The sequence below is a fragment of the Phasianus colchicus genome, chromosome Z (assembly GCF_987193195.1).
Source record: "Phasianus colchicus chromosome Z, bPhaCol1.hap1.1, whole genome shotgun sequence".
Taxonomy (NCBI): Eukaryota; Metazoa; Chordata; class Aves; order Galliformes; family Phasianidae; genus Phasianus; species Phasianus colchicus.
Window position 1 is genome coordinate 92,118,743 of NC_143476.1, and position 23,551 is coordinate 92,142,293.

The window sequence follows — 23,551 nt, forward strand, 5'->3', positions numbered from 1 at the left end:
AAGAGGAGCAGAGCAGCCGAGGTGCTGCCCTGCAAGTGGGGGGAGCGGAACAAAAGGTTTTGTGCTGCCAGACGGAGGAGGAAAATGAAGGCGCCGAGGTCTCCCTCCCTTCGTACGCGCAGTGCGCTCCTGAGAAAGCAGAGCCCTGCGGAAAATGGGTCTGTGTGCGAGAAGTTCCTTTGTCCTCTGAAGTCAGACATTTTCGGCAAACACTTCTCAGAATTAGTGTTGGTTTAGAAAAAGGGAAAACAGTACCTTTGCTTGAAAACATTCCCGGCGAAACCCACGGAAATGGTTTCCCTCTGTTTGCCATCCGTGGTTTGCAATTTACACTTGGCATTAGAGAGAAACACTGGGCGCAAATGACACGGAGAAGATTTTGCAGAGAGCTGCCAAATTTCCAAAAGCTAAAGAAAGGAGTATTTGTAGGAATTGGACAGATTATGAACAGATGCCCCGATAGTCACATGATATGTGGAAATTTAGTTTCATAATTTGATTAAAAACAGAGGATTGAAATCACAGAAGGAAATAACCAAGGAATGATTCAGATGTGTACGCAGCATTACTTGGTTAACTCGGCTTAAGTGAAAATTCATAGACCGAGGGCAGGGCACCGAGGAGAGCTGATGATGAGGCACCAGCCTGCATCCTGCGGTTTTGCAAGAGGGAAGGAAAACAGGACAGCGGCATTTAGGAATTTGTTAGCTTAGGAAAGAAAAGAAGACTGCCCATTCATCTGCCGCGGCATGCATGAACTAGGGGGAATTTCAGCAAACTCGAGCTGCTTTGTTTGCACACTTGGGGCAGAACAGATGCTGCGAGGTCCAGCGGAGGGGCTTTAGGTCCTCGTGGTGGACACCAGTGCAGTGTGTAGGTTCTCAGTGCCAAGGATGGAGGCAGTGCACTTTGTTTGTGCTCTTTTTTTTCTGGAGAAAACCGTGATTTGATGTCAGAGGCAGCGTGTGGGTCAGCGGGCAGCTGGCGGCGGCGTGTGCGGAGTGGGCAAAACGGGCAGCCGGGATCCCCTCTTTAGAAGTGGGAAGAGCTGGGAGGCGAGCACACAGGGCAGGGCAGGACGGCGGTGTGCCTGCTGGGTGCTGCAGAGCTGTGCTGCTCGAGCTGCTTGTGCTGCAGCTGTGCAGGGCTGCTGGGCGCCAGCAGCACGCCAACCTGGCAAACACTCAGCAGAGTTTCATCTGTGCATCGCTTCCCGTTTTCCTCTTCCCTGCCGCATCCCTGCGTACCGTGTTTGATTCCGGATCGCGGGTTGGCACAAAGATGGCAAAAAAAAGAGGAAATATGTAGGTTGTCAGCAAAAAAAAAATGGCCTTTCTGGAAATATTTTTCCCCGATCAGTGTTTTCAGAGGCTTTTGGATTATGAGCTTCCAGGACGTTTACCTTTAATCTGAATTAATGCTGCAGCAACAAAAGGCAGCGCTGTCGTACGCTGTCTCACCTCTTTCTGTAGGAAAGGAAATACTGCTTTTAAAAATCAGTTTCCCAGCTCCGTGGGCACGGAGCAGATATTCGGATGTAACAGCTGTTGGCATTGAGGTGATTTCTGTTTGAAAAGCAGAACTTGAGCAGCATTTGTTTTTTCCAGGAGGGGTAATACCACACCCGTACGGATATTACTTTGCCGTACCGTGTGCGTATTGCCTCCCGCGCGGCTGTCAGTCTTTGTCTGGTTATCTCCGTGTTGGAGGCAGGACTCCCAGTTAGCGACTTGTTTTACCAGTTAGGAGGGATGAGACGGGGCTGTAGCAGCCACAGAGGCAGAGGCAGCGATGAGGAGTAGCGCGGCGCGGCTCCCTGCGCCGCATTTATCTTCTCCTGCGGTTGCCGTTTGCCCCAGCTAACGTTCTGCTGGCAAATCCGGTGTGTGATTCACTGTGTTTGTGATCAGACGAGCGGGCTGCTGGCAGCGCAGGTCTGCGAGGACGAGCACGGCATGCGCTGCCATGCCGGAGTGCTGTGGGATTTGTACCGCCGGGCTGAAGGATCTGTAGGGCTTTTGTGCTGCGCGGCTGCAACCAGAGGTGCCCTGCGCAGGACGTGCGGGCACACTGAGCCCCGCTCTGAAGAGCGGAAGGGAGTCGGACAAATGCGGCACTCTGGTTTTAAGCTCATCTTTTCTTCGTGGTAAATAGGAACTTTGATGCTGCACAGCTGGTGCCACACCGAAGGTCTGCTTTGGAGATGCACGCCCTGCGCTCTGCCGGTGTTTTGTCTTGCTCTTTGTGGCAGGCCGCTGGCAGTGCGGGCTGAGCAGCACTGAGTGCCCATTGTTCTTCCTGCGAGCACCTCGGGATGAGTGCCTGTGTGTTTGCACCGGGGCTTTCCTCCGCACAGTGCTCGTGAGGTGCACAACAAACCCACCTTTTTTTTTTACCCTGAAACAGAGCCGCGCCGCATCCTGCCCCACACCGAGGACGGCGCTTTTCTGCTCGGGGTCCGTCGTGCTTCGGGCGGTGCTGAGGAGCACACGCAGCACTCAGCGTGCCCACGTGTGAGTGCCGTCCGAGGGTCTCTGTGGGGCCGCCGGGTGCTGGGGTGCTGCTGGCCGGGCACGGCCGCGGTGCGCGGTGCTGCGCTGTGTGCCCGCATCCCCGGCCCCAGTGCCACGCCAGGTGGTGGCTGTGCCGCAGCCCACGTTGCCGCGGCTACCTGCCGGCTCGGGAGGGACGAGTGGGCATTGTGAAGTGCAACTGGTGGCAGCGAGAAGCGCTCGGTTGCTGGATGAACAAAGGCGTGCGGCCGCGCGGCCGTGCCTGCGGCCCCTTCCCGTGGAATAGCTCCACGTCGGGTCTCTTTCCGTGGGAACCTCTGCATCTCTTTGTGGAGAAAAATGTTGGGATGAGAGAAACAAAAACAACATCGGGTGTGTGTGTGTGTTTTCTGCTCCGAAAGCGAATCTTGTTTAATCTCCAATAGTTTGCAAACGCTGCCTTGTGGAGTTTTTCTTTCAGTGCAGTGAGAGCCGGGCGGCCGCGTGCAGGGATTTGAGCGGCTGAGGCTCCCCGACATATGGATCAGCCGTGCACAGATTTAGCAGGTCTGTCTTTATGTTAAAACGTATACGTGATAGAAATGTGTGACTGAGCGGGATTTCTGCGGTTCATCCCGCAGCGCTCCGAGACGCGCAGTCAGCCCCGTGCGTTTCCGGAGGACGCTGGCAGCGAGCGGATGGCCATTTTCTCCAGGAGTTCTGCGTCTCCGTCTGGCCGTGATGCGGTGGAGCTGCAGCCATTTTTGCTGGCGCAGGTGTTGTGCTGAGAGGAGCGGAGTCGCTGCAGGTGTATCTCAGACGTGAGCGAGAGGTGAAGCTCGGAGCGAGCGATGCTCGGCGATGGGCTGTGACGGCCGGCAGGGCGCTGGGCAGCGCAGCAGTGCCAGCAGCGGCGCGGGATGCGGCGCCTGTCCGTCTGTCCGTCTGTCCGTCCGTCCCTCCGCACGCATTTCGGTTTTGCTGACCTGGGAAAAAAAGTAATATCGCTTTCCCGAATCAAAAGTTACCCTGAGATGTGTTTGGAGGCGCGGCAAAAGAGAAGAAGGATGTTTTAATTTCTGGTTTTCCAGCTCGCGGGCCATATTTGACCAACTGCTTTCAGCAGAAGACATGCCACTTTGTTGAGCTATTTAGGAATCAAAAAGACTGCCTTAATTTAAGACAAGGAGCCTTTGTTTTAGTTGGTGACTGCCTTGTGAAATTTTTCAGTTCTCAGCGGGTTAACCAGGGAACAGGGGCAGAGTCATAATTGGCCTATTTAGAGTATTTTGCATGTGAATAGTGTGTTAGTGAAGCATTACTAAGTCTGTTGTGAGTGACATGGTGATTAGAATTTAGATTAGGGAAAACACATTCTGTACTTTATCAAGTACAGTAATTAGTTCAGTCAGTAAAAGTTGATTACAAGTAACGATAAAGTTAGATTTTTGGTGCTTAATTTTAAAATTTCTTTATTAAGCGGTACGTTTGCCCTCCGCGTAAACGGCGGCGCCTACACCTGCCTTCCTGCCGTGGGATCACGCAGAGAACAATGCGCGGGGCGCGGGGGCAGTGGGCGAGGCGCTGCGGTGCGTGCGGGGCGCCGTGCGGACGGAATGGCGCTGGGAAGGGGCTCCGATGGCGCGGGCGGCGGGGCTGAGCTGCGGAGCTGCGGGCGGTGCGGGACGCGTTGGAGCTGAGATGTGCCTGCGTGTGCCGGGGTGTCGGCACGGCGTCGGATGGGAGCACGGCGGCCCTCGGCAGCCCGTAGCTTGAGTTGCTCGGGGCTCTCCGAAGGGCTCCTCGGCGGCACCGCGGAGATGCAGGCGATGCACACCGCCGGCACAGCCCGCCGATCTGCGCGGCAGAACGTGGGGTCTCTGACTGTGCCGCGTGCGCTTTGGCTGGGCTGGGGATGGGCAGCGAGGCCATCTCACGCTCGCGCTCGGAGCCACCCGCTCCGCTCTGCCAGCTGGTGGGCTGCGCTGCTCTTAGCTTCGTGGTGTCTGAAGCCGTCCCTCTGACATCTTGTTCGCAGCGAGGAAACCGGATTGCTTTCCAGTGCATTGCTTAGCAGGGCTCCGAAAGTTTGTGCAGCGCCGGCTGCGTTCGCATGAGTGGGCAGTAAGTCTCCTCCGGATGCAAATAATCTCATTGTCAATTAACTGCGTTGTGCTTCCCTCCCAGAAGCGGCGCCGAATGGGGAGTCGCGATGTGGGCAACGTTTGCGTGTCGGCAGGCCGAGGGCGCTTCGTGACCGCGGTGTCGGTAGGGATGTTGGCGGCAGCCCCGCATGGCACGCACACACCTCTGTCTTTCTGTCCTTCAGCAAAGTCTCCTGGCCGGGGAGATGGACATCGGCAACCCCGGGGCACTGTCCCCCAGCAAGCCGGGCTCCCAGTACTACCAGTACTCCAGCAATAACCCGCGCCGCCGGCCGCTGCACAGCACCTCCATGGGTGAGTGAGCGAGTGAGCGAGTGAGCGCCTCCCGCCGGCCGAGCTGATAACACCGGGCCCCGTGCGGGTGCACACGGGGGGGTTGGCGGCCTGGCTGGGGTGGGCTGTGGGCACCGCGTGGAGGCACTGCGGCGCTGGGAGCGCTGGGCACGCTGCTGAGGGCGGACCCGCTCGCTAGGAGCCGTGCTGGCGGCGTGCCGGCCTTGACCAGGACGCCGTTTTCTCTGTCTTTGCAGAAGTTCAGACAAAGAAAGTTCGGAAAGTTCCTCCAGGTTTGCCGTCCTCAGTAAGTACCGTGCGACGCGGCCCGGTGCGGTGGGGCGGGACGGGGTGGGATGTGGCCATTGGCACCCACCCCGCCTCGGGTGATGGGTGGCCTTGGGACGAGGCGCAGGACCGCCCTGTGTCTGCTCCTGGTACTCCTGGGTGATGGATGCCCTTAGCATGCCTGTCGTGGTGTGAGCCCCACGTGCTGAGGGCCGCGACGAAGGATGGAGGATGTATTTCCATGCAGGGTGCGGCTCACGGGAGATCAGTGAGGCCTTGGGATGCTGGGGGCACGCACTGGGGCTGCTGGGCAGTGCCAGGTGGCTGCCAGTGGGAGCTGCCGTGTGCTGGGGGCACACGGGGCATAATGAAGGAGCAGTAATTAAGCAAGGCTGCTGTAGGTAGTGGGAGAAGCGTGTTGGCAGCCTTTGGAGGTCGGCCCTTGGGGGTCAATCCTTGGTGAAGTCAGACCTTGGAGGTCAGCTCTTGGAGGTCAGCCCTTGGAGGTCAATCCTTGGAGGTCAGTCCTTGGAGGTCAGCCCTTGGGGGTCAGCCCTTGGGGGTCAGAACTTGGAGGTCAGCTCTTGGAGGTCAATCCTTGGAGGTCAACCCTTGGAGGTCAGCCTTTGTAGGTCAGCTCTTGGAGGTCAATCCTTGGTGAACTCAGCCCTTGGAAATCAGCCCTTGGAGGTCAGTCCTTGAAGGTCAGCTCTTGGGGGTCAGCTCTTGGAGGTCAACCCTTGGAGGCTTTTGGATGTCAGGTCTTGGAGGTCAATCCTTGGTGAACTCAGCCCTTGGAAATCAACCCTTGGAGGTCAACCCTTGGAGGTCAGCCCTTGGGGGTCAGCTCTTGGGGGTCAATCCTTGGAGGTCAGCCCTTAGAGGTCATCCTTGGAGGTCAGCTCCTGGGGCTCAGCCCTTGATGAGGTCAGCCCTTGGAGGTCAGCCGCTCTGCGGTACAGCCCTTTGTCTTTGGCCCCAAATCTCTTCCTAAAACCTATACAGTGCCTCTTTTTTTTTTTTTTTTAATGCTGAAGAAGCTGTTCCAAGGTACAGTGTGCCTTTGGAGAGCAGTTACACCGAGATCTGGTGAAATGTACATAAAACAGTAATTTTAAAAGAAGCGGTGGGCTGTTTCAATAAGTAGAACATAAAGGAGCGCTCTGCATTTCATTCCAACCTCGCATTTCATTCCGGGATCGCATTTCATTCCGGTATTGCGTTTCGTTTTTGTACTTTTTCTATTTTTTTCTCCACCACAGCTTTAAAAAACACTGTTTTCCCATCAGTATCTGCAAACAGAGAACAAACCCCGACGCGAGGAGCACGTCCGTTCGGTGCTCGATAGCCGTGTTTGTTTTATCTTTAGATCTGATTGTTGGGAGGAGCGGGGTGGCAATCAATCGCGTGGAATATGTAACAAATTGACGTATTAATCTCTGACGGGTTTTATGTTTTTTGCCATAAATCCGACCGAATTTGCGGAGCGCCAACAGCGCTGCTGCTGCTCCGGGCGGCGCGGGGCTGTGGTCACTGCGTACCGCGGGATTCCAGCCCGACAGGCACAGACAGACACGGGGGGCCTGTTTCAGTTGCACAGAGTGCTGTGTGCTTTATTGCGTCGGGCAGTGCCACGCAAATCTGTTTTGTCAGCTGCTGAAATACGGAAAATCTCAAAGTTTCTAGTAAAATAGCGACGCTGTTTTGGTGTTGGTTTAAATGCATGCTTTAAATCTGCTTTGCTCTGTGCTTCGTGGTTCTGGTTTGCATTGGGCCCCTGTATGGCAGTAGCTCACACCCCCCGAGGTCATTACGGGAGTTGGGTTGCGGGTTCAGTTGGGGCGAAGCGGAGGAGCCCCCGGCCGCCCCCAGCAGAGCGGAGGGCTGGTGGTGGCCTGGCGGCGCGGCGTCTGTGCTGCCAAGCTGCTGTGGCACCGCGCTGTGCCCCGGCTGCGGGTCAGCCTGGTGCTGTGAGCGTTGGAGATGTCAGCTCAGGGCTTTGAGGCTGCTGGAAGAGTTCTTCCTGGGTTGCTTCTTGCTGCAGAAGAAGGAAGGGCAGTGTGTGCTCGTGCCCCTCGGTCCCAGCGTGTGCTTGCTTTGGGTGCAGGACGGACGCGCTTCCGCAGCTCGGCGCTGCCCGCCTGTCCTCACTTTGCAGCCGGGTGTCTCGGGTAGAAATCCACCTTAAAGCCGCGAGTTTGCTTCAGTGGCACGCACGGTTCGTATGGAAACGGGTGAGATACAGGAAGGTGTGCCCGGACGTTTCGGCTCTGCTTTCCAGAAGCGGTCGGCGCACGTCCAGCAGTGCAAGCACGAGGACGCTGTGGTGCCGAAAGGGACGGAGCCTCCCTGATGTGAGCGGGTGACGTGAGCCCGCGGGCCCGTGCGGCACAGCCGGGCGCAGCCCAGGGGTGCCGGGCAGGAGGAGCGTGCTCGGTGTGGCAGGTCGGGCTGCGCTGTGCTGGTGGAGTCACACGGGGCTGCGGTGCTGGAGGAGGTATTTGCATTTATAAATGGGCTAACTCGATGATAATACACTGAGTTGATAGGGTGGAATTACCGCTGTATTTCTCTTAAAATATGTATATTAACTTGTTCTCCGTGTGATTTACGCGGCGGATATGGAGATTAATGCAGCAGCGTTTGTGAAAGCGGTTATTGTTGATTAATTCATAAGTAGTCTTATAAAAATTTCAATGATAAATGGTAATAAATACGTCGTATCGGCTCCCCTGAACGGCACGGAATGGCTGCGAGTTTTGAAAACAAAGTAAATGACACTAAGAGCTAATCACAGCTCTGCAAACAGCGAGGCCCCGAAGCTGGAGCTGCGGCGCGCGCGGCCCATTGCCTCCCATTGCCTCCCATTGCCTCCCATTGCCTCCCATTGCCTCCTGTTGCCTCCCATTGCCTCCCATTGCCTCCCATTGCCTCCCGTTGCCTCCCATTGCCTCCCGTTGCCTCCCATTGCCTCCCATTGCCTCCCATTGCCTCCTGTTGCCTCCCATTGCCTCCCATTGCCTCCCATTGCCTCCCGTTGCCTCCCATTGCCTCCCGTTGCCTCCCATTGCCTCCCATTGCCTCCCATTGCCTCCCATTGCCTCCCATTGCCTCCCATTGCCTCCCGTTGCCTCCCATTGCCTCCCATTGCCTCCCATTGCCTCCCGTTGCCTCCCATTGCCTCCCGTTGCCTCCCATTGCCTCCCATTGCCTCCCATTGCCTCCTGTTGCCTCCCATTGCCTCCCGTTGCCTCCCATTGCCTCCCATTGCCTCCCGTTGCCTCCCGTTGCCTCCCGTTGCCTCCCATTGCCTCCCATTGCCTCCCGTTGCCTCCCATTGCCTCCCATTGCTCCTCCTGGGCAGCGGCACGCAGAGCTCTGCCGGGCAGCAGAAAGGAGGGGAGGTTTGGGGCGCTGCGGCCGCTCCAGCTGGAGGTGAGGCACAGGGCTGGCCGTGCTGCAGAAGCGGCCGCTGCTGCAGCTCGGTTTGGATCCCGAGGGCCAGCCTGGGGTGCCGAGCCGTGGCGCGGCGATGCTTTCTGTGTCCCCAGCCGGCCGGGAGCATCTGGTGGGGGCGGCGGTGACGCCGGCGGTCCTGCTTTTGGGGAGGTTTGGCCTACGGGTTCGCAGCGCAGCAAAGCTGCGGGCATCTGAGCTTCTGCCCCGCAGGCAGGAGCCGACATCACCGCACGGCTACGCAGCTGCGGCGGCGAGGAGCCGCGCCGCGGCCTGGAGAGGCGTGCTGTGCCACGTGGGTGCTGCCGTCCCCGGCGTGCGGTCCCGCACGACTGTCCTCACCTCTGACTCCGTCCGAAGGCTTTGCCGTTGTTCCGGTCGGTAACCTGAAGCCTCCACTTGGCTGCTGGTGGTTTACTCACACCTGACCTTTCACAGTGCTTTCGCAGCGCTGTGCGGCTCAGCCGGCTTAACCTCACCTGTGGAGCAGAAATAATCCGTCTCTGGAGCACGGCCCTTGGAAGCGGTCCATCTGAAACGAGTGCCTGGCAGGGTGGCAGCCTTGTTGCTGTACGGAATCACAGAGTCACAGAATGGTTTGGACTGCAAGGTACCTTCAAGATCCCCTAGTTCCAGCCCCCAGCTACAGGCAGAGACGCCTCCCACCACACCAGGTTGCTCACAGCCCCATCCAGCCTGGCCTTGAGCGTTTCCAGGGACGGGGCATTCACAACCTCATTGGGCAACCTGTTCCAGTGTCTCACCACCCTCACAGTGAAGAATTTCTTCCTAATATCTAGGCTACATCTTCCCTCTGACAGCTTAGGGCCACTTCCCCTCACCCTGTCGCTATCTGCCCTTAAAAAAGTCCCTCCCCAGCTTTCCTGTAGTCCCCTTCAGGTCCTCCCGGAGCCTTCTCCTCTTTAGGCTGCAGAGCCCCGGCTCTCTCAGTCTGTCCTTACAGGGGAGGTGCTCCAGCCCTTTGATCATCTCTGTTCATCTCCAGGTACTCCTTTCTGGGACCAGGCTTTCAGTGGTGTGACTGAGTGCAGCTCAGCTCCTGCATTTCCTCCATCTTCAGCCCTCCTTCTTTTGCTGTGGTGCCACCCCATGCAGTCACTGTGGTGCACTGCATTCATTTCCACTCCTCCTTGGACTCCTTTTTGACTGTGACTGGAGCTGCCCGCATCCCACCCTGCCCGTGGAGAGGTGCTCTTCTTTTCCACAGCTGTGTCCCAGGGATCTCTGTGATACGACCGCGTGCCCCGGGCTGGGGGTTGCAGTCATGAGCCCCAGGCTTTGCTGTCTCCCGACTTCATCGCTCCTGCTAACAGCAGAGCTAAGGCAGCACTGAGCTCACAGCTTTTAGGCTGTTAGGGTAACTTTTCCTTTTGGAGTCCAGCACGTGGCAGTGTGTGAGTTGCTCTAGCTTGTTTCTCAGTGTATGAATGCGCCTGCTTTGGGAAGCGCAGCCCTCTTTGCATTATTGCTGCAGGCCACCTGCAGCTGTGCGTTGAGTTCGAAGGCTCTGGGGTAAGGCTGCTCGTCTTCCCTCCTCACCTTAGTTCTGTCTGGAGAGTCGTAGAATCACAGGATGCCTGGGTTGCAAAGAACCACAGTGCTCACCCACTTCCAACCCCCTGCTGTGTGCAGGGCCACGGCCACCAGCCCAGGCTGCCCAGAGCCACATCCAGCCCGGCCCTGAAAGCCTGCAGGGATGGGGCACCACCACATCCCTAAGCAACCTGTGCCAGTGCCTCAGCGCCCTCGCTGTAAAAGACTTCTTCCTGATGTACAGCCTAAATCTCCCCTCCTTCAGTTTGGGGCCCCTTGTCCTTTTACCACAGACCCTGCTGAAGAGCCTGTCCCCTCCCTTGCGCAGCTCCCCTCATTGCTTTTCTGGAAGAATCAGAAGGTAAAATCTCCCGAGCCTTAGCTGTAATGGCAGAAGCCTCTCTTCTCTCTTTCATCTTCGTTCAAGGTGTCCCCTCCTAGGCGGGAGACATCTATTTGCACTTGCCACTGCCTGCATTTACAGCCGTGCCAGCTTTGACCTTGCTAGCCAGGCAGATAAGGAAGTGCACGACTCAGTTGTAGATCCTAAGGAAACACCTGCTTGGTTCCAGGAACCAAGAGAGGAGAAACACTGCTGGGGTGCCACCTGGAGCTTTCTGACAGGAGACGCCTTGGTGCTGGGAGCGGAGGAAGCACCCTTTGTGCCGCCTGCGCAGGCTTTGCAGCCTCCCTGCCTCGGCTTTAAAGGACGCAGCCGTGGGGCGTTCCCTTCAAACGCCCGACTTCTCAGGAGGTTTCCAGAACAGATTTGGCACCCTTGACTTTCCCTGCATCCCTGCACGCCCCCGGGCCCCCGGGGTGGAGGTCTTTCAGTCCGTGGGTCAAAATGGGGCCGGGTCGCGCGGGTCCAGGCTGGCAGCTCGGGGAGAGGAGGCTGCTGGAGGAGGCAGCAGGAGCCAATCTGAGCAGTTGCACTGCAGTATTTCTGTGCGATTCCATGGCTTCCGACAGCTGGGAGGAAGGGCAGAGGGGGAGGGCTCAGCGGCCTGCCCCGCGCCCGGGCTCGCTCATCCTGCAGTGGCGCAGCCATTCCGTGCCGTGCAGCCGCCCGGTGCCGCCTCTGCCCCGGAGCGCAGCCGAGCGAATCCCCGCTGGCTGCGGTCTGGTCTGGTTCACCTTAAAGTCAGCGCCCAGCACAGCTCCACCGGGCCGTTTCCAGTTATGACCGAGCTCTGATTTTTGTTTTAAAAACAAATAAAGCTTGGGAAGTGCATCTTTGGCACGTGGTAAAGTAAGTCGAGCCAGGGGAATGGAATCTGCCAGGCAGCGGGGATGGGTTGCGGGGGCTGTGACGAGCTGCCCGAATTGCCCGGCGGTGCGGGCAGAGCTCTGCGTTGCTGCCGCTGGTCTTGAGCAGGTGCGAATGCGGTGGAAACGCGGGCGGCAGATGCTGGGCTTGCGGTCAGTGACACCTTGCTCGGGGTCCCTGCCCGGGAGCGACACGCGCTGCGTTCCTGCCGGCTCGGCTCCGGAGCGCTGCCGCTCCATGCGCGCACCTCGCCGCGCTCGGAACCGCCGGTGCCAACCGTGCGCGGCCCCGTCCCGCTCGGCGGTGCCGGCGGAGCTTTGGGTGTCTTCGTTTAGCTTGAGCATAGACTCCCTCTTCAGAGCGCTGCGGGTAGTGCAGAAGGCATCGCTTCCCCGTGGCCGTAGCGCTTTGGCCAACGAGTCCGGATGATTTCTGGGCGCTGTGGAAAGGGCGCAGCGAAAGGCAGCCCCGAGCGCTGCTTCGGGCCGATCCGCGGGAGCTGCTCGCGCTGCGCCGGTGCCGGGGGCTGGCGGCGCGGCTGGGACCCCGCGGCACCCCGCGCCCCTTCCCGGCAGGAAACCAGCCGGCGTCCGCCCCCCGCGCCCGGCGTGGCGCACGCTGCCGATTTGGGCCTTTCGCGGGGCTCCGCGTTGCCCTCGCGGGCCGCAGGCGGGCCGGGTTCCCGCAGGAGAAAAACCCGGAGCGGGGTGCGCGCCGGCGGCCGGTGGGCCGTGGGGAGGTGCTTTGATTCGGCAGAGAGGTGTGAAAGCGAGCGCAGCGCCGCGTCCAGTCTCCGCTCTGCTCCCTGGCGGGGCCGCGTCCCCTGTCCGACTCGGAAGCTGGGCTGACTTCGGGAACGTGGAGCCCAGCGCTTCTGATGCCCTGGGCCGTCTGCTCGCAGGAGGCGCAGGGAATGAGAAGTGCGCGCATCTCCGGGCACGGCTGTGTTCGGCGCCCTGCCCCGCGCTCAGCTCCGCGTTCCCCGCCTGCGCCGCCGGGCCGAAGCCGTCGAGCCACGTCTGCGTGGCGCTCAGCAGCGCGGCCCGGGGCTCCGGGGCTGCGGCGGCCTTGGCTCCTCGCCCCGCTTCCAGTTCTCCTCCCGCTGTGGAGCTGCTCGGGCGCGGGGTTGGCTGCGGGGGAGCCGCGCGGGGCGGCTGCGGGGCGGCTGGGCTGGGCGAGGCGGCGGCGTTTGGCTGGCGTGCGTCGGCCGGCCGGCCTCTGCACTTCGCCAAGGGAACGTTGTAGGCTTTGCTCTGAAGTTCTTCTGTTTTTTCTTTTTTTCCTTTACACCGAAGCGGCAAATGTGCAAGAAAAAAAAAAAGAAAAAAAAAAAAAAAAACATGGGAAAAAAAATGGCATAAAGAGCTCCAATAACTATTAACATTGTTAAATGCATAGCAAAGCTCCCCTGACAGCTTCTTGGCACCAAAACCAGGCGGCCGACAATGGCTGGTTGTTTTTTTTTATTGTTGTTTTGTTTTCAACGGCCCCGCCGTGCGTTTTGACAGGCCCAGCAAGGGTTGGGGTCAGCACCCGAGACGGGGGGCGCCCGGGGGGCGCCCGGGGGCAGCAGAGGGGACGCGTGGAGGGGGCACGGGGAGGGGGCACGGCGGTTACGTGGGGTCAGGGCCGCAGTGCGGGCTGCCACGGGGGTCCGGGGCGCCCCGTGCACTCTGAGGAGGTTGGGGTGGGCCGGCGAGGGCAGCGCTTCGGTGTTTCGTTCCTGGGAAACAGGAGAGCAGAGCGGCCCAGGTGCCCGCACAGCCCCGCCACGGGGCTCCGCATCCGCAGCAGGTCGGGCTGGGCTGACTTGGGTGCCGCAGGCGAGGTTTTCATGCAGGATGCGTGGTGTGCCCGCTTCCAGGCGAGGGCACCTTTCCCTGCCACGCGCGCGCAGCCCAGAGCGGCGGGGCGTGGGCTCGGTGCGCTCGGTGGCAGCTGGGCGGTGGGCGCAGCGGGTTTGTGGGCGGTGGGCTCGGTGGGCTCGGCGTGCCGTGGGCTGGGCCGTGGCGTGGGCTCGGCGTGGCGTGGGCTGGGTCGTGGCGTGGGCCGGGTCGTGGCGTGGGCCGGGTCGTGGCGTGGCGCCGTGCGGATGCGGAGCGGCGCGGCCGTGAGCAGCGCTGCGGCTCTTTGTCTGCAGCAGCGCACCGCAGCCCGCAGCACGAGATCCTGCCTCGGCTCCGCAGCACCTCGCTCCTCCGCTCACAGTTCATTTATGATTCTGATGAGAGTGTTTTTTTCAGGAAACACACATTTCGCTTTTTGACCTAGGAGCATCTGTTAGAATTTTTTTTTAATACTACTTTGGCATTCTGGAAGTGTTAATGTCTTTCATATCTGTTTAATGCTATTTAGGGATATTTATGATCACCTCTTGGTTACTCGGGGTAAAGTGTGTTGCCGTTTTTTTCAAACAGACAGGAAAGCGTTCGTACGAGGAAACAGATTGCTGCAAACATGTGCTTCCTGTGACAGTAAAAAGAACAAATTAGATTTAGCGCTGCGCAGCGAATGCGCAGACGGGTGCGCTTGGGCCTTCTGAGCCTTCCGTGCGGTTCTGGCCCGGGGGGGAACTCGGGGCTCGGCCCCGCAGGAGCGCAGAGCCGCGCCGCCGGTGCCGCCCGGGCGCCGAGCCGCGCGGCTCCGTCGCAGCCGACGATCGTCTGTCGGCTCTGCGCGGAGCTGCAGGGCTGGGCGCCAGCGCGGCCGTCCGAGGGCCTGCCGGGTTCTGTGCTCCGAGCGGGGAAAACAAAGGGAACAGCGAGAGCCGAGCGGCCGGGAGCCGTGCTGCCGGGCCGAGCGCCGCTCCGTGCGCGCTGCAGAGCTGGGCTGCGCTCGGAAGCGAGGGGAGAGGAAACTCGTGGCGCGGAGCTGCGCCGCACGGGGACGGAACGACGCGAGAAACGCTGCGGTCTCGCGGCGATTTGCTGCTCGCCGGCCGGCCGGGGGCTGGAGCCGCGGCACGGAGCTGACCGGGCGTCCGCGCCGCGTCGCGTCCCTGCTCCGCCCGGAGCATCGGGATGGAGCTGAGGCTCCCGCACAGCCGGTCCTCTCGCCTGCTGTGCGGCCATTCCCGGACACGAGGCCCGCTCAGGTGCAAGGAGTGCGGCTGCAGTGGCGCTGGCGGCCCGGTGCTGCTGCTGGCAGCTGGCGGTGCTGCAGGAGCCGAGCAGGGGGCGGCTGCAGGCACAGCGGGGCGGTGTGGTGATGGCCCGGCTGTGCCCGGCCCTGTGCTGCTGTGCCCGGTGCTGCTGTGCCCAGCTCGGTGCTGCTGTGCCCTGTGCTGCTGTGCCCGGTGCTGCTGTGCCCGGTGCTGCTGTGCCCGGCTCGGTGCTGCTGTGCCCTGTGCTGCTGTGCCCTGTGTTGCTGTGCCCTGTGTTGCTGTGCCCAGTGTTGCTGTGCCCGGTGCTGCTGTGCCCTGTGTTGCTGTGCCCAGTGTTGCTGTGCCCAGCTCGGTGCTGCTGTGCCCGGCTCGGTGCTGCTGTGCCCAGCTCGGTGTTGTTGTGCCCTGTGTTGCTGTGCCCTGTGTTGCTGTGCCTGGTGTTGCTGTGCCCGGTGCTGCTGTGCCCGGTGTTGCTGTGCCCAGTGTTGCTGTGCCCGGTGCTGCTGTGCCCGGCTCGGTGTTGCTGTGCCCGGCTCGGTGTTGCTGTGCCCGGCTCGGTGCTGCTGTGCCCAGCTCGGTGTTGTTGTGCCCTGTGTTGCTGTGCCCTGTGTTGCTGTGCCCGGTATTGCTGTGCCCGGCTCGGTGCTGCTGTGCGGCGGTGGGAGCCAGGTCTGCATCACGGCTTGCTTGACAATTAGTGCACATCTCCCAGCCTGGCAGAGATCCGTGCCCAGCCTTCCTGCCGCCGCGTCCTGGCAGCGGCCTTTTGTGGTGCTGCGGCGTTTGGGTGAATATTTTCGGCCGGCTGGGTGCAACAGGTCCCGGGGATTTGAAGTGTGCCGCAGGTTTCCGAAAAACTTCGTTTTCTCTTATATTTTGAATGTTCTGTTTGTGCAAAATTTTGAGAATCACCATAAGGGCTTCTTTGCATTTTTAATTTAGTAACTAACATATGAATAAATTTGCATATTAATTAGTTGCAGATTAAATCATGCATACATAATTGCCTCCTTACTGTGTTTAATGTTTGTCAAAACCTGCAGCCCGGTTTGATGGATGCCGCACGAAAGATGAGGGTTTGCTGCACCCCTGGAAGCGCTGGCGCCAGCAGTGCCGGCTCCTGCGCCGCGCGGCCCTGCGCCACGTGCGGCTCCCAGGGCACGCGTGAGATGGGTGCGCGTCGCCTTTCGCTGGGCTTCTTTTCCCCTTGCACCGAGCCGCTTACTATTCATAATCATTAATGCATCTCCTAATTATGCGGCATATGTCTGTTAACCCCTTCGGTGCCGACCCTCGCTGCGGCGCCCGGCTCTGCAGCGCTCGGAGCGGCCGTTCCCGGGCGGCTCTGCGCCTCTCGCCCCACGTTTCCCTGCCGAGTGACGTCCGGAGCTCGGAACGCGGGGCGCCTTTGGTGCCGCGCTCCTGAGGGCGGAGAAATTAATTGGTGGCTGAGGGCTCCTCCGCGGCGGCCGCTGCAGGAAGCAAGAAGGCGTTCCAGGAGCACGGAGGCGGCCCTGGGGCGCGAGGAGCGCCGCCTCCCCGCGGCGTCCGGGGGCTGGGGCTGGATCGGTGCGGTTTGGGTCTGCATCTGTAGGGTTGGGATTTGTAGAGCTCTGGGTTGCGATTTGTAGAGGTTCCGATTAGGACTTGTAGGGGTTAGGATTTGTAGGGCTGTTGGGGTTGGATTTGTAGGGCCGTTAGGTTAGGATTTGCAGGGGTTTGGGTTATAATTTGTAGGGCTGTTGGGTTAGCATTTGTAGGGTTAGGATTTGTAGAGCTTTGGGTTATGATTTGTAGAGGTTCGGGTTAGGATTTGTAGGGCCATCGGGTTAGGATTTGTAGGGTTAGGATTTGTAGGGTTGTTGGGTTTGGATTTGTAGGGCTGTTAGGTTAGGATTTGTAGAGGTTTGGGTTACGATTTGTAGAGGTTTGGGCTTGGATTTGTAGGGTTAGGATTTGCAGAGCTTTGGGTTGCGATTTGTAGAGGTTAGGCTTAGGATTTGTAGGGCTGTTGGGTTTGGATTTGTAGGGTTAGGATTTGTAGGGTTGTTGGGTTTGGATTTGTAGGGCTGTTGGGTTAGGATTTGTAGAGGTTTAGGTTACAATTTGTAGGGCCGTTGGGTTAGGATTTGTCAGGTTAAGATTTGCAGAGGTTTGGGTTAGGATTTGTAGGGGTTACGATTTGTAGGGCTGTTGGGTTACGATTTCTAGGGTTAGGATTTGCAGACGTTTGGGTTTGGATTTGTAGGGGTTAACAATTTGTAGGGCCGTTCGGTTAGGATTTGTAGGGTTAGGATTTGCAGAGGTTTGGGTTACGATTTGTAGGGGTTTGGGTTTGGATTTGTAGGAGTTAGGATTTGAAGGGTTGTTGGGTTTGGATTTGTAGGGGTTAGGATTTGTAGGATTGTTGGGTTTGGGTTTGTAGTGCTGTTAGGATTTGTAGGTTTAGGTTATGATTTGTAGAGGTTTGGGTTTGGATTTGTAGGGTTAGAATTTGTAGGGCCGTTGGGTTAGAATTTGTAGGGTTAGGATTTGCAGAGGTTTGGGTTTGGATTTGTAGGAGTTAGGATTTGTAGGGTTGTTGGGTTTGGATTTGTAGGGCTGTTGGGTTAGGATTTGTAGGGTTAGGATTTGCAGAGGTTTGGGTTACGATTTGTAGGGCTATTGGGTTAGGATTTGTAGAGGTTTGGGTTACGATTTGTAGAGGTTTGGGTTAGGATTTGTAGGGCTGTTGGGTTAGGATTTGTAGAGTTAGGATTTGTAGAGGTTTGGGTTTGGAATTGTAGGGGTTCGGATTTGTAAGGGTTTGGGTTTGGACTTGTAGGGCTGTTGGGTTTGGATTTGTAAGGGTTTGGGTTTGGGTTTGTAGGGCTGTTGGGTTTGGACTTGAAGGGTTAGGATTTGCAGAGGTTTGGGTTACGATTTGTAGAGGTTTGGGTTAGGATTTGTAGGGCTGTAGGGTTTGGATTTGTAGGGTTAGGATTTGTGGAGATTTGGGTTTGGACTTGTAGGGCTGTTGTTTGGGTTTGGCTGTGCAGGGGTTTGGGTTTGCAGGTTTGCAGGGTTTGCAGGGTTTGCTGGCCTCGGGCACAGCTCAGCCCGCGCCGCAGCTCTGAGCCTGGCCTGGCTGTGCGCCGCTCTGCGCGGCGTTGGCCTCTTCTGTTTTCCCTTTTGCTGAACTTGCAGCTGTGCTTGGGTCACACCGCCGGGTTTTGCCCGCAGGGAAAAGGGACCGAAACGAAGGTTTATAACCGAATCCTAATTTTCATCTAATGGCAGAAATCTGGGGAATGGGGGAAGAAAAAGCAAAGAAAGGGGAGCCCAGGAAATAGCGCAGGGCTCCAGATACGATCCGAGAGCTGCCTGCATGGGGCTCCTCAGCAAGCAAGTGACTTTCTTCTTAATTTGGCTACACATTAACCACTTTTCAAGCAGAAGCAGTTTTATAGGACCTCCAAATAACCATATTTTGTTAGAGGAGTTGGCACTGACATGTGTTAGGCATTTAAGTGTGAATTTGAGCAGTCGCTGGGAATATGACACAGTGTTAGGAAACAACCAGGGAAGTTGGATCTTGCTCCAGGCGTGCTGCCCGTCTGATCCGTGCCCTCCGCTTCTCTGCAGCTCTGCTGCTGCTCTGTGTGCCCAGCTGAGCCACTGCGGGTCGGGCTGTGCCCCATCCCTGTGCTGTGCCCCATCCCTGTGCTGTGCCCCCATCCCTGTGCTGTGCCCCATCTCCGTGCTGTGCCCCCATCCCTGTGCTGTGCCCCATCCCTGTGCTGTGCCCCATCCCTGTGCTGTGCCCCATCTCCGTGCTGTGCCCCCATCCCTGTGCTGTGCCCCATCCCTGTGCTGTGCCCCATCTCCGTGCTGTGCCCCCATCTCTGTGCTGTGCCCCATCCCTGTGCTGTGCCCCATCTCCGTGCTGTGCCCCATCTCCGTGCTGTGCCCCATTTCCGTGCTGTGCCCCATCCCTGTGCTGTGCCCCCATCCCCGTGCTGTGCCCCATCCCTGTGCTGTGCCCCATCTCTGTGCTGTGCCCCATCTCCGTGCTGTGCCCCATCCCTGTGCTGTGCCCCATCCCTGTGCTGTGCCCCATCCCTGTGCTGTGCCCCATCTCCGTGCTGTGCCCCATCTCCGTGCTGTGCCCCATCCCTGTGCTGTGCCCCCATCCCTGTGCTGTGCCCCATCTCCGTGCTGTGCCCCCATCCCTGTGCTGTGCCCCATCCCTGTGCTGTGCCCCATCCCTGTGCTGTGCCCCATCTCCGTGCTGTGCCCCCATCCCTGTGCTGTGCCCCATCCCTGTGCTGTGCCCCATCCCTGTGCTGTGCCCCATCTCCGTGCTGTGCCCCCATCCCTGTGCTGTGCCCCATCCCTGTGCTGTGCCCCATCTCCGTGCTGTGCCCCCATCCCTGTGCTGTGCCCCATCTCCGTGCTGTGCCCCATCTCCGTGCTGTGCCCCATCCCTGTGCTGTGCCCCATCCCTGTGCTGTGCCCCATCCCTGTGCTGTGCCCCATCTCCGTGCTGTGCCCCATCCCTGTGCTGTGCCCCATCTCTGTGCTGTGCCCCATCCCTGTGCTCTGCCCAACCCTGTGCTGTGCCCCATCCCTGTGCTGTGCCCCATCCCTGTGCTGTGCCCCATCTCCGTGCTGTGCCCCATCTCCGTGCTGTGCCCCATCCCTGTGCTGTGCCCCATCTCCGTGCTGTGCCCCATCCCTGTGCTGTGCCCCATCTCCGTGCTGTGCCCCATCCCTGTGCTGTGCCCCATCCCTGTGCTGTGCCCCATCCCTGTGCTGTGCCCCATCTCCGTGCTGTGCCCCCATCCCTGTGCTGTGCCCAACCCTGTGCTGTGCCCCATCCCTGTGCTCTGCCCAGCCCAGCACGGCACGGCTTTGTAGCAGCAGCTGCAGGATGAAAATACACATTTTGCTCTGGCGTTGTGTTCTTCCTGTTGGAAATGCACTTTGGGGCGTTAATTGGGGTTGCTGGGAAGGAAAGCTGATGAGGAAGGTGTAAGCCTGTCCTTCGGGGAGGGGTCTGTGTGCTGGCAGTTGTGCTGTGCCCTGGAGGCGCGTGCCCGCCCCGTGCCAGTGGGCAGCACACAGCCCGGCGCAGTGCAGCCCTGCCCAGCTCTCCGTGTCAGGGCGGCCCACGACCCCACGTCTGCATCGCAGGGGACATCTTGGCACGTTGCTCGCTGCCAAATCCCGGGGGATCGGAGGAGCAGACGCCCTTTTCTCCTGAAGGGTTTTATATAGGAAGAATGAAATTCGGAGGAGCTGGTGCCCGAAGACCTCACAGACTCGTTCCCTAATCGCAGGAGAACATAAACTGCTTAATGCTTGCTCTAATTATCCTCCTGCACTGTGCAATCCTGTATTAAACCCTGGCAGAATATTCAGAGCCCATTACAGGACAAATTTAGCGAGCCTTCAAAATCCGTGCCCCGTCCTGCCCGGTTCTGGGAGCCACGGCTGCGGTGCCGCCGCGTCCGTCCGTCCCGCCCTGCTGTCCGTAGGGCTGCTGTTCGTCAGAAGGCTGAAACCTCCGTGTTTTGGGGGGAAAGCTGGCGCCGAGTGTGGCGCAGGGGATCCTTTGTGTGACAGTCTCTGAGGAAAGACGGATACCCGACAGTTCCCCTCCTCCAGGCTGTGTTCCTGGAGGAACAGAAAGAAAACGATTTTACACGGAAAGCGAAGAGAAAAGAGCGTCAGAACCAAAAGGGAGCAGTGGCGGCGCTGCGGTGTGGCCACGGGCCGGGCTTTGTGCTCCCACCTTCACGTCCACGTGGTGAGCACTGGGCTTTGTGCTCCCACCTTCACGTCCACGTGGTGAGCACTGGGCTTTGTGCTCCCACCTTCACGTCCACGTGGTGAGCACTGGGCTTTGTGCTCCCACCTTCACGTCCACATGGTGAGCACTGGGCTTTGTGCTCCCACCTTCACGTCCACGTGGTGAGCACTGGGCTTTGTGCTCCCACCTTCATGTCCATGTGGTGAGCACTGGGCTTTGTGCTCCCACCTTCATGTCCATGTGGTGAGCACTGGGCTTTGTGCTCCTCACCTTCACATCCATGGGGGCTGGCAGCCAAAGGGCCGTTGCAGCATCGTGAGAAGCAGGGGGAACCAAGAGCTCTGGCCAGGTGTCGGCCGTGGCTTTGTGTGCAGGAACTGTCGGCAGCTCCCGCTGAGAAGCAGGGCGCCCGTCGGGTGTTGGAGCACGGAGCTGTGGGCTCGCTGGGGGCTGCGGCTTGGTGATCCTCGGGGTCCCTTCCGACCCAAGCCACGCCACGATTCCGTGGAAAGGCCTCTGAGATCACCAGGTCCCGCCCTGCCACCGAGCCGTGCCCGCAGGAAGCAGGCTGCCGTGCCGAGGTCCTCCGGAGCAAAGCCCAGCTGTGTTCTCCAAACCCCTGGTGCTGGAGGGACGCTCCGTCGCATCCCTGCTCCGGGAGCAGGAGCAGCCCTTGGTGCAGAGGGCAGCGCTCCTCCCCGCTGCCGGACGGAGCACGGCTGCATAGAATCATGGAATCATGGAATCACAAGGTTGGAAACGACCTATAGGATCGTTTGTCCAACCGTCTTCACATTACCACTGCTACCACAAGCTGCTAAACCAAATCTCGCAGCTCCTCCTCCAGGCGCCAAAGGTGCATGAGGCGCCTCGCCGTCCGTCCCGCGGGCGTGGATTCCTCCCTTCCTCCCTTGTGCCCAGCATCACGGCTGAGCCGCTGCCCTGCTCGGCCGGCGCTCTGCCCCTCCGTGCTGGGAGACCAGAGCGGTGTTTGCATTTCCCTGCACCCTTCCTGGTGTCGTTCAGGAAGGGCCCAGGCGCTTTGTCCCCGCGTGCGGTGCCGCTCCTGGCAGCCATGCAGGCCTGCTGGGCGGCGCGGCTGGACGGAGCGCGAGGAATCCGGCCCCCGTTTCCCGTTCTCCCCCCCGCAGCACCGCTCCCGCCTCTGCTCCGCGCTGAGCCGCCGGCCTCGGCTCCTCGGGGCCGCGGGGCCGCCCCTGCCCTGCCAGCCACGAGCCCAGGGCTGGCGGCAGCGCCGGCCTTGGGGACGAAGGTGCCACGGAGGGACGGGCGGCGCTGCGGCGGGGAAGTGGTGACAGAAGAACTGAGCTGCTAGATGGAAGGGCTGCGGGGCCTAACTATGTAACAGCTGAAAGGCTTCCATATGGCGATGTGCAAGCAACGAGAAGCAGCGCTCCGCAGATGCCTTGTGGCAGAGTGGGAAAGGATGGGGGTTCGCAGGATGCCACATCTCCGCTCGGCCCCGCGGGTCATTGAGCGGAGAGCAGGGCAGTGGGAAACGCTCTGGGATGCCTCGATCAGCTCTGGGAGCGTTGCAGTGTGCAGACAGGCTGCTGCGTGTGGGTCGTAAGGCAGAGGCCGGGTTTGGGCCGCTGTCGGTGAGCCGCGTGCCCGCCCGCACGGTGCCCGCAACTTCCGGGCTGCTTTTTGACTTCTCCCACTTCATCCCCCCGCCGGCCGTGCGCGGCAGGCCGTGCTGGAGCTGCTGTCCCGCTGGGGTCTTCGTCACTTTGCGGATCACCGCGTCCTCCTGGGACGGTTTGTGCTGTCTCTGATGGACTCGTGGTGTGGGGGGGTCCCTCCCGACCCGGCGCATGCTGTGCTTCTGGTGGGAGTTGTCACTCCGTGCTGTCGCCTCTTTTCCTGAGGACTGAAGCTGAGGTCAGGTCCGTCACGCGCTTCCACAGCACGGATTTGTTGTGCCGGGGCGGCTCCTGCTATCTGGAATGATGGACCAAGAATGATGGAAAGCCCTCGGTAGCGGGGCAGATTGAAGCCCAGCCCTGCTGGCTGCAGGGTGCGCTGTGCTGCACGGCAGCGCCTTCCTGCAATCCCAACACCCCTGTGGAGCAGAGCCTGCAGTGCCACCAAACGCCTCTGCTTTGAGTTCCAGGCTGCGGTGCAGACGTAGGACGTGTTTGTTTGCTCTCGTACCGAGAGCAGAGGCAGCAAAGTGCCCACGTCCAGCAGCTCCCATCGCTGGCCCCGAGGAGCACCCAGAACGGCGGAGCTGAGCCCTACGGCAGCAGAGCGCTGCGGGGCGGCCACTGCAGACCCCGGAGGGACGTGAGTCAGCCTCCCCGCAGCCACACGGGAAGCAGCCACGAGGTTCTGAAGCAGTGAGGCTTGGGTCGGCTTCCTCGGCCCCCAGGGTTCGCTCCATGGCCCGGCTCTGCGGCGCCCTGCCGGAGCTCAGTGCTCGCAGCGTGAGGTGCTGCTGCCCGCGCCTGCAGGAGCTCTGGCCTCCCAGGGCTCCCCGCGCACGCCCCATGAAAGGGCAGCAGTGCCTGTGTGCAGTGAGAAGCCCCGGCCCTGCTTTGGTTTCCTCCCTCGGCTTTTCACGAGAAGGCGCAGTACAGCAGAGCCCGAGTGGGCAGTGGGCGTTTTGGAGGCGCGGTGCTGCTTGCAGCAGATGAATGGGAGCGCTGGTCTGCAGCAGGAATTTCTGACCGGGGTTTTATTGCGCCCTCGGCTTCACGTGCTGCCAGTAAATACGGCCCGAGCGGCGCCGGAGATGGAAGGACGAAAACCCACGGATTCATGGAGGGTGGAAAAGCCCTCCGAGGCCCCCGCCCCCCAGCAGTGCCCACTGCCCACATCCCCACGGCCGTGGAACGACCCGGGGGCGGTGAGACCACCGTCTCATGGCAGCTGTGCTGCTGCAGCAGTGCCTTGGGGAGGAGAGGAGAGGAGAGGAGAGGAGAGGAGAGGAGAGGAGAGGAGAGGAGAGGAGAGGAGAGGAGAGGAGAGGAGAGGAGAGGAGAGGAGAGGAGAGGAGAGGAGAGGAGAGGAGAGGAGAGGAGGTGCTGCGGGAGGGCGCTGACCGACATCCCCCCCACGCTCCCTTGGCACAACAGAGGCCATCACCTCTCGTCCCGACGTCCTAATTTAAGTTAATTATGTTTTGTGGATGCT

The 23,551-nt window shown here is 59.8% G+C and overlaps 1 protein-coding gene across 21 annotated transcripts in view; it reads left to right on the forward strand.

The window, feature by feature from the left end:
- TCF4 (transcription factor 4) overlaps nt 1-23,551 on the forward strand; it is a 203,781-nt gene that overhangs the window by 103,110 nt on the left and 77,120 nt on the right. For 17 of the 21 annotated variants that reach the window (XM_090132430.1, XM_090132429.1, XM_090132431.1 and 14 more), the window contains 2 exons: nt 4,822-4,951; nt 5,188-5,237. The exons of 3 other annotated variants lie outside the window; for them this stretch is intronic. In XM_090132430.1, coding sequence (XP_089988556.1) covers nt 4,822-4,951; nt 5,188-5,237 — 180 coding nt within the window. Of the gene's footprint in view, nt 1-4,821; nt 4,952-5,187; nt 5,238-23,415 lie in introns of those variants that run through there. One more of the 21 variants, XM_090132445.1, reaches the window with a different exon arrangement.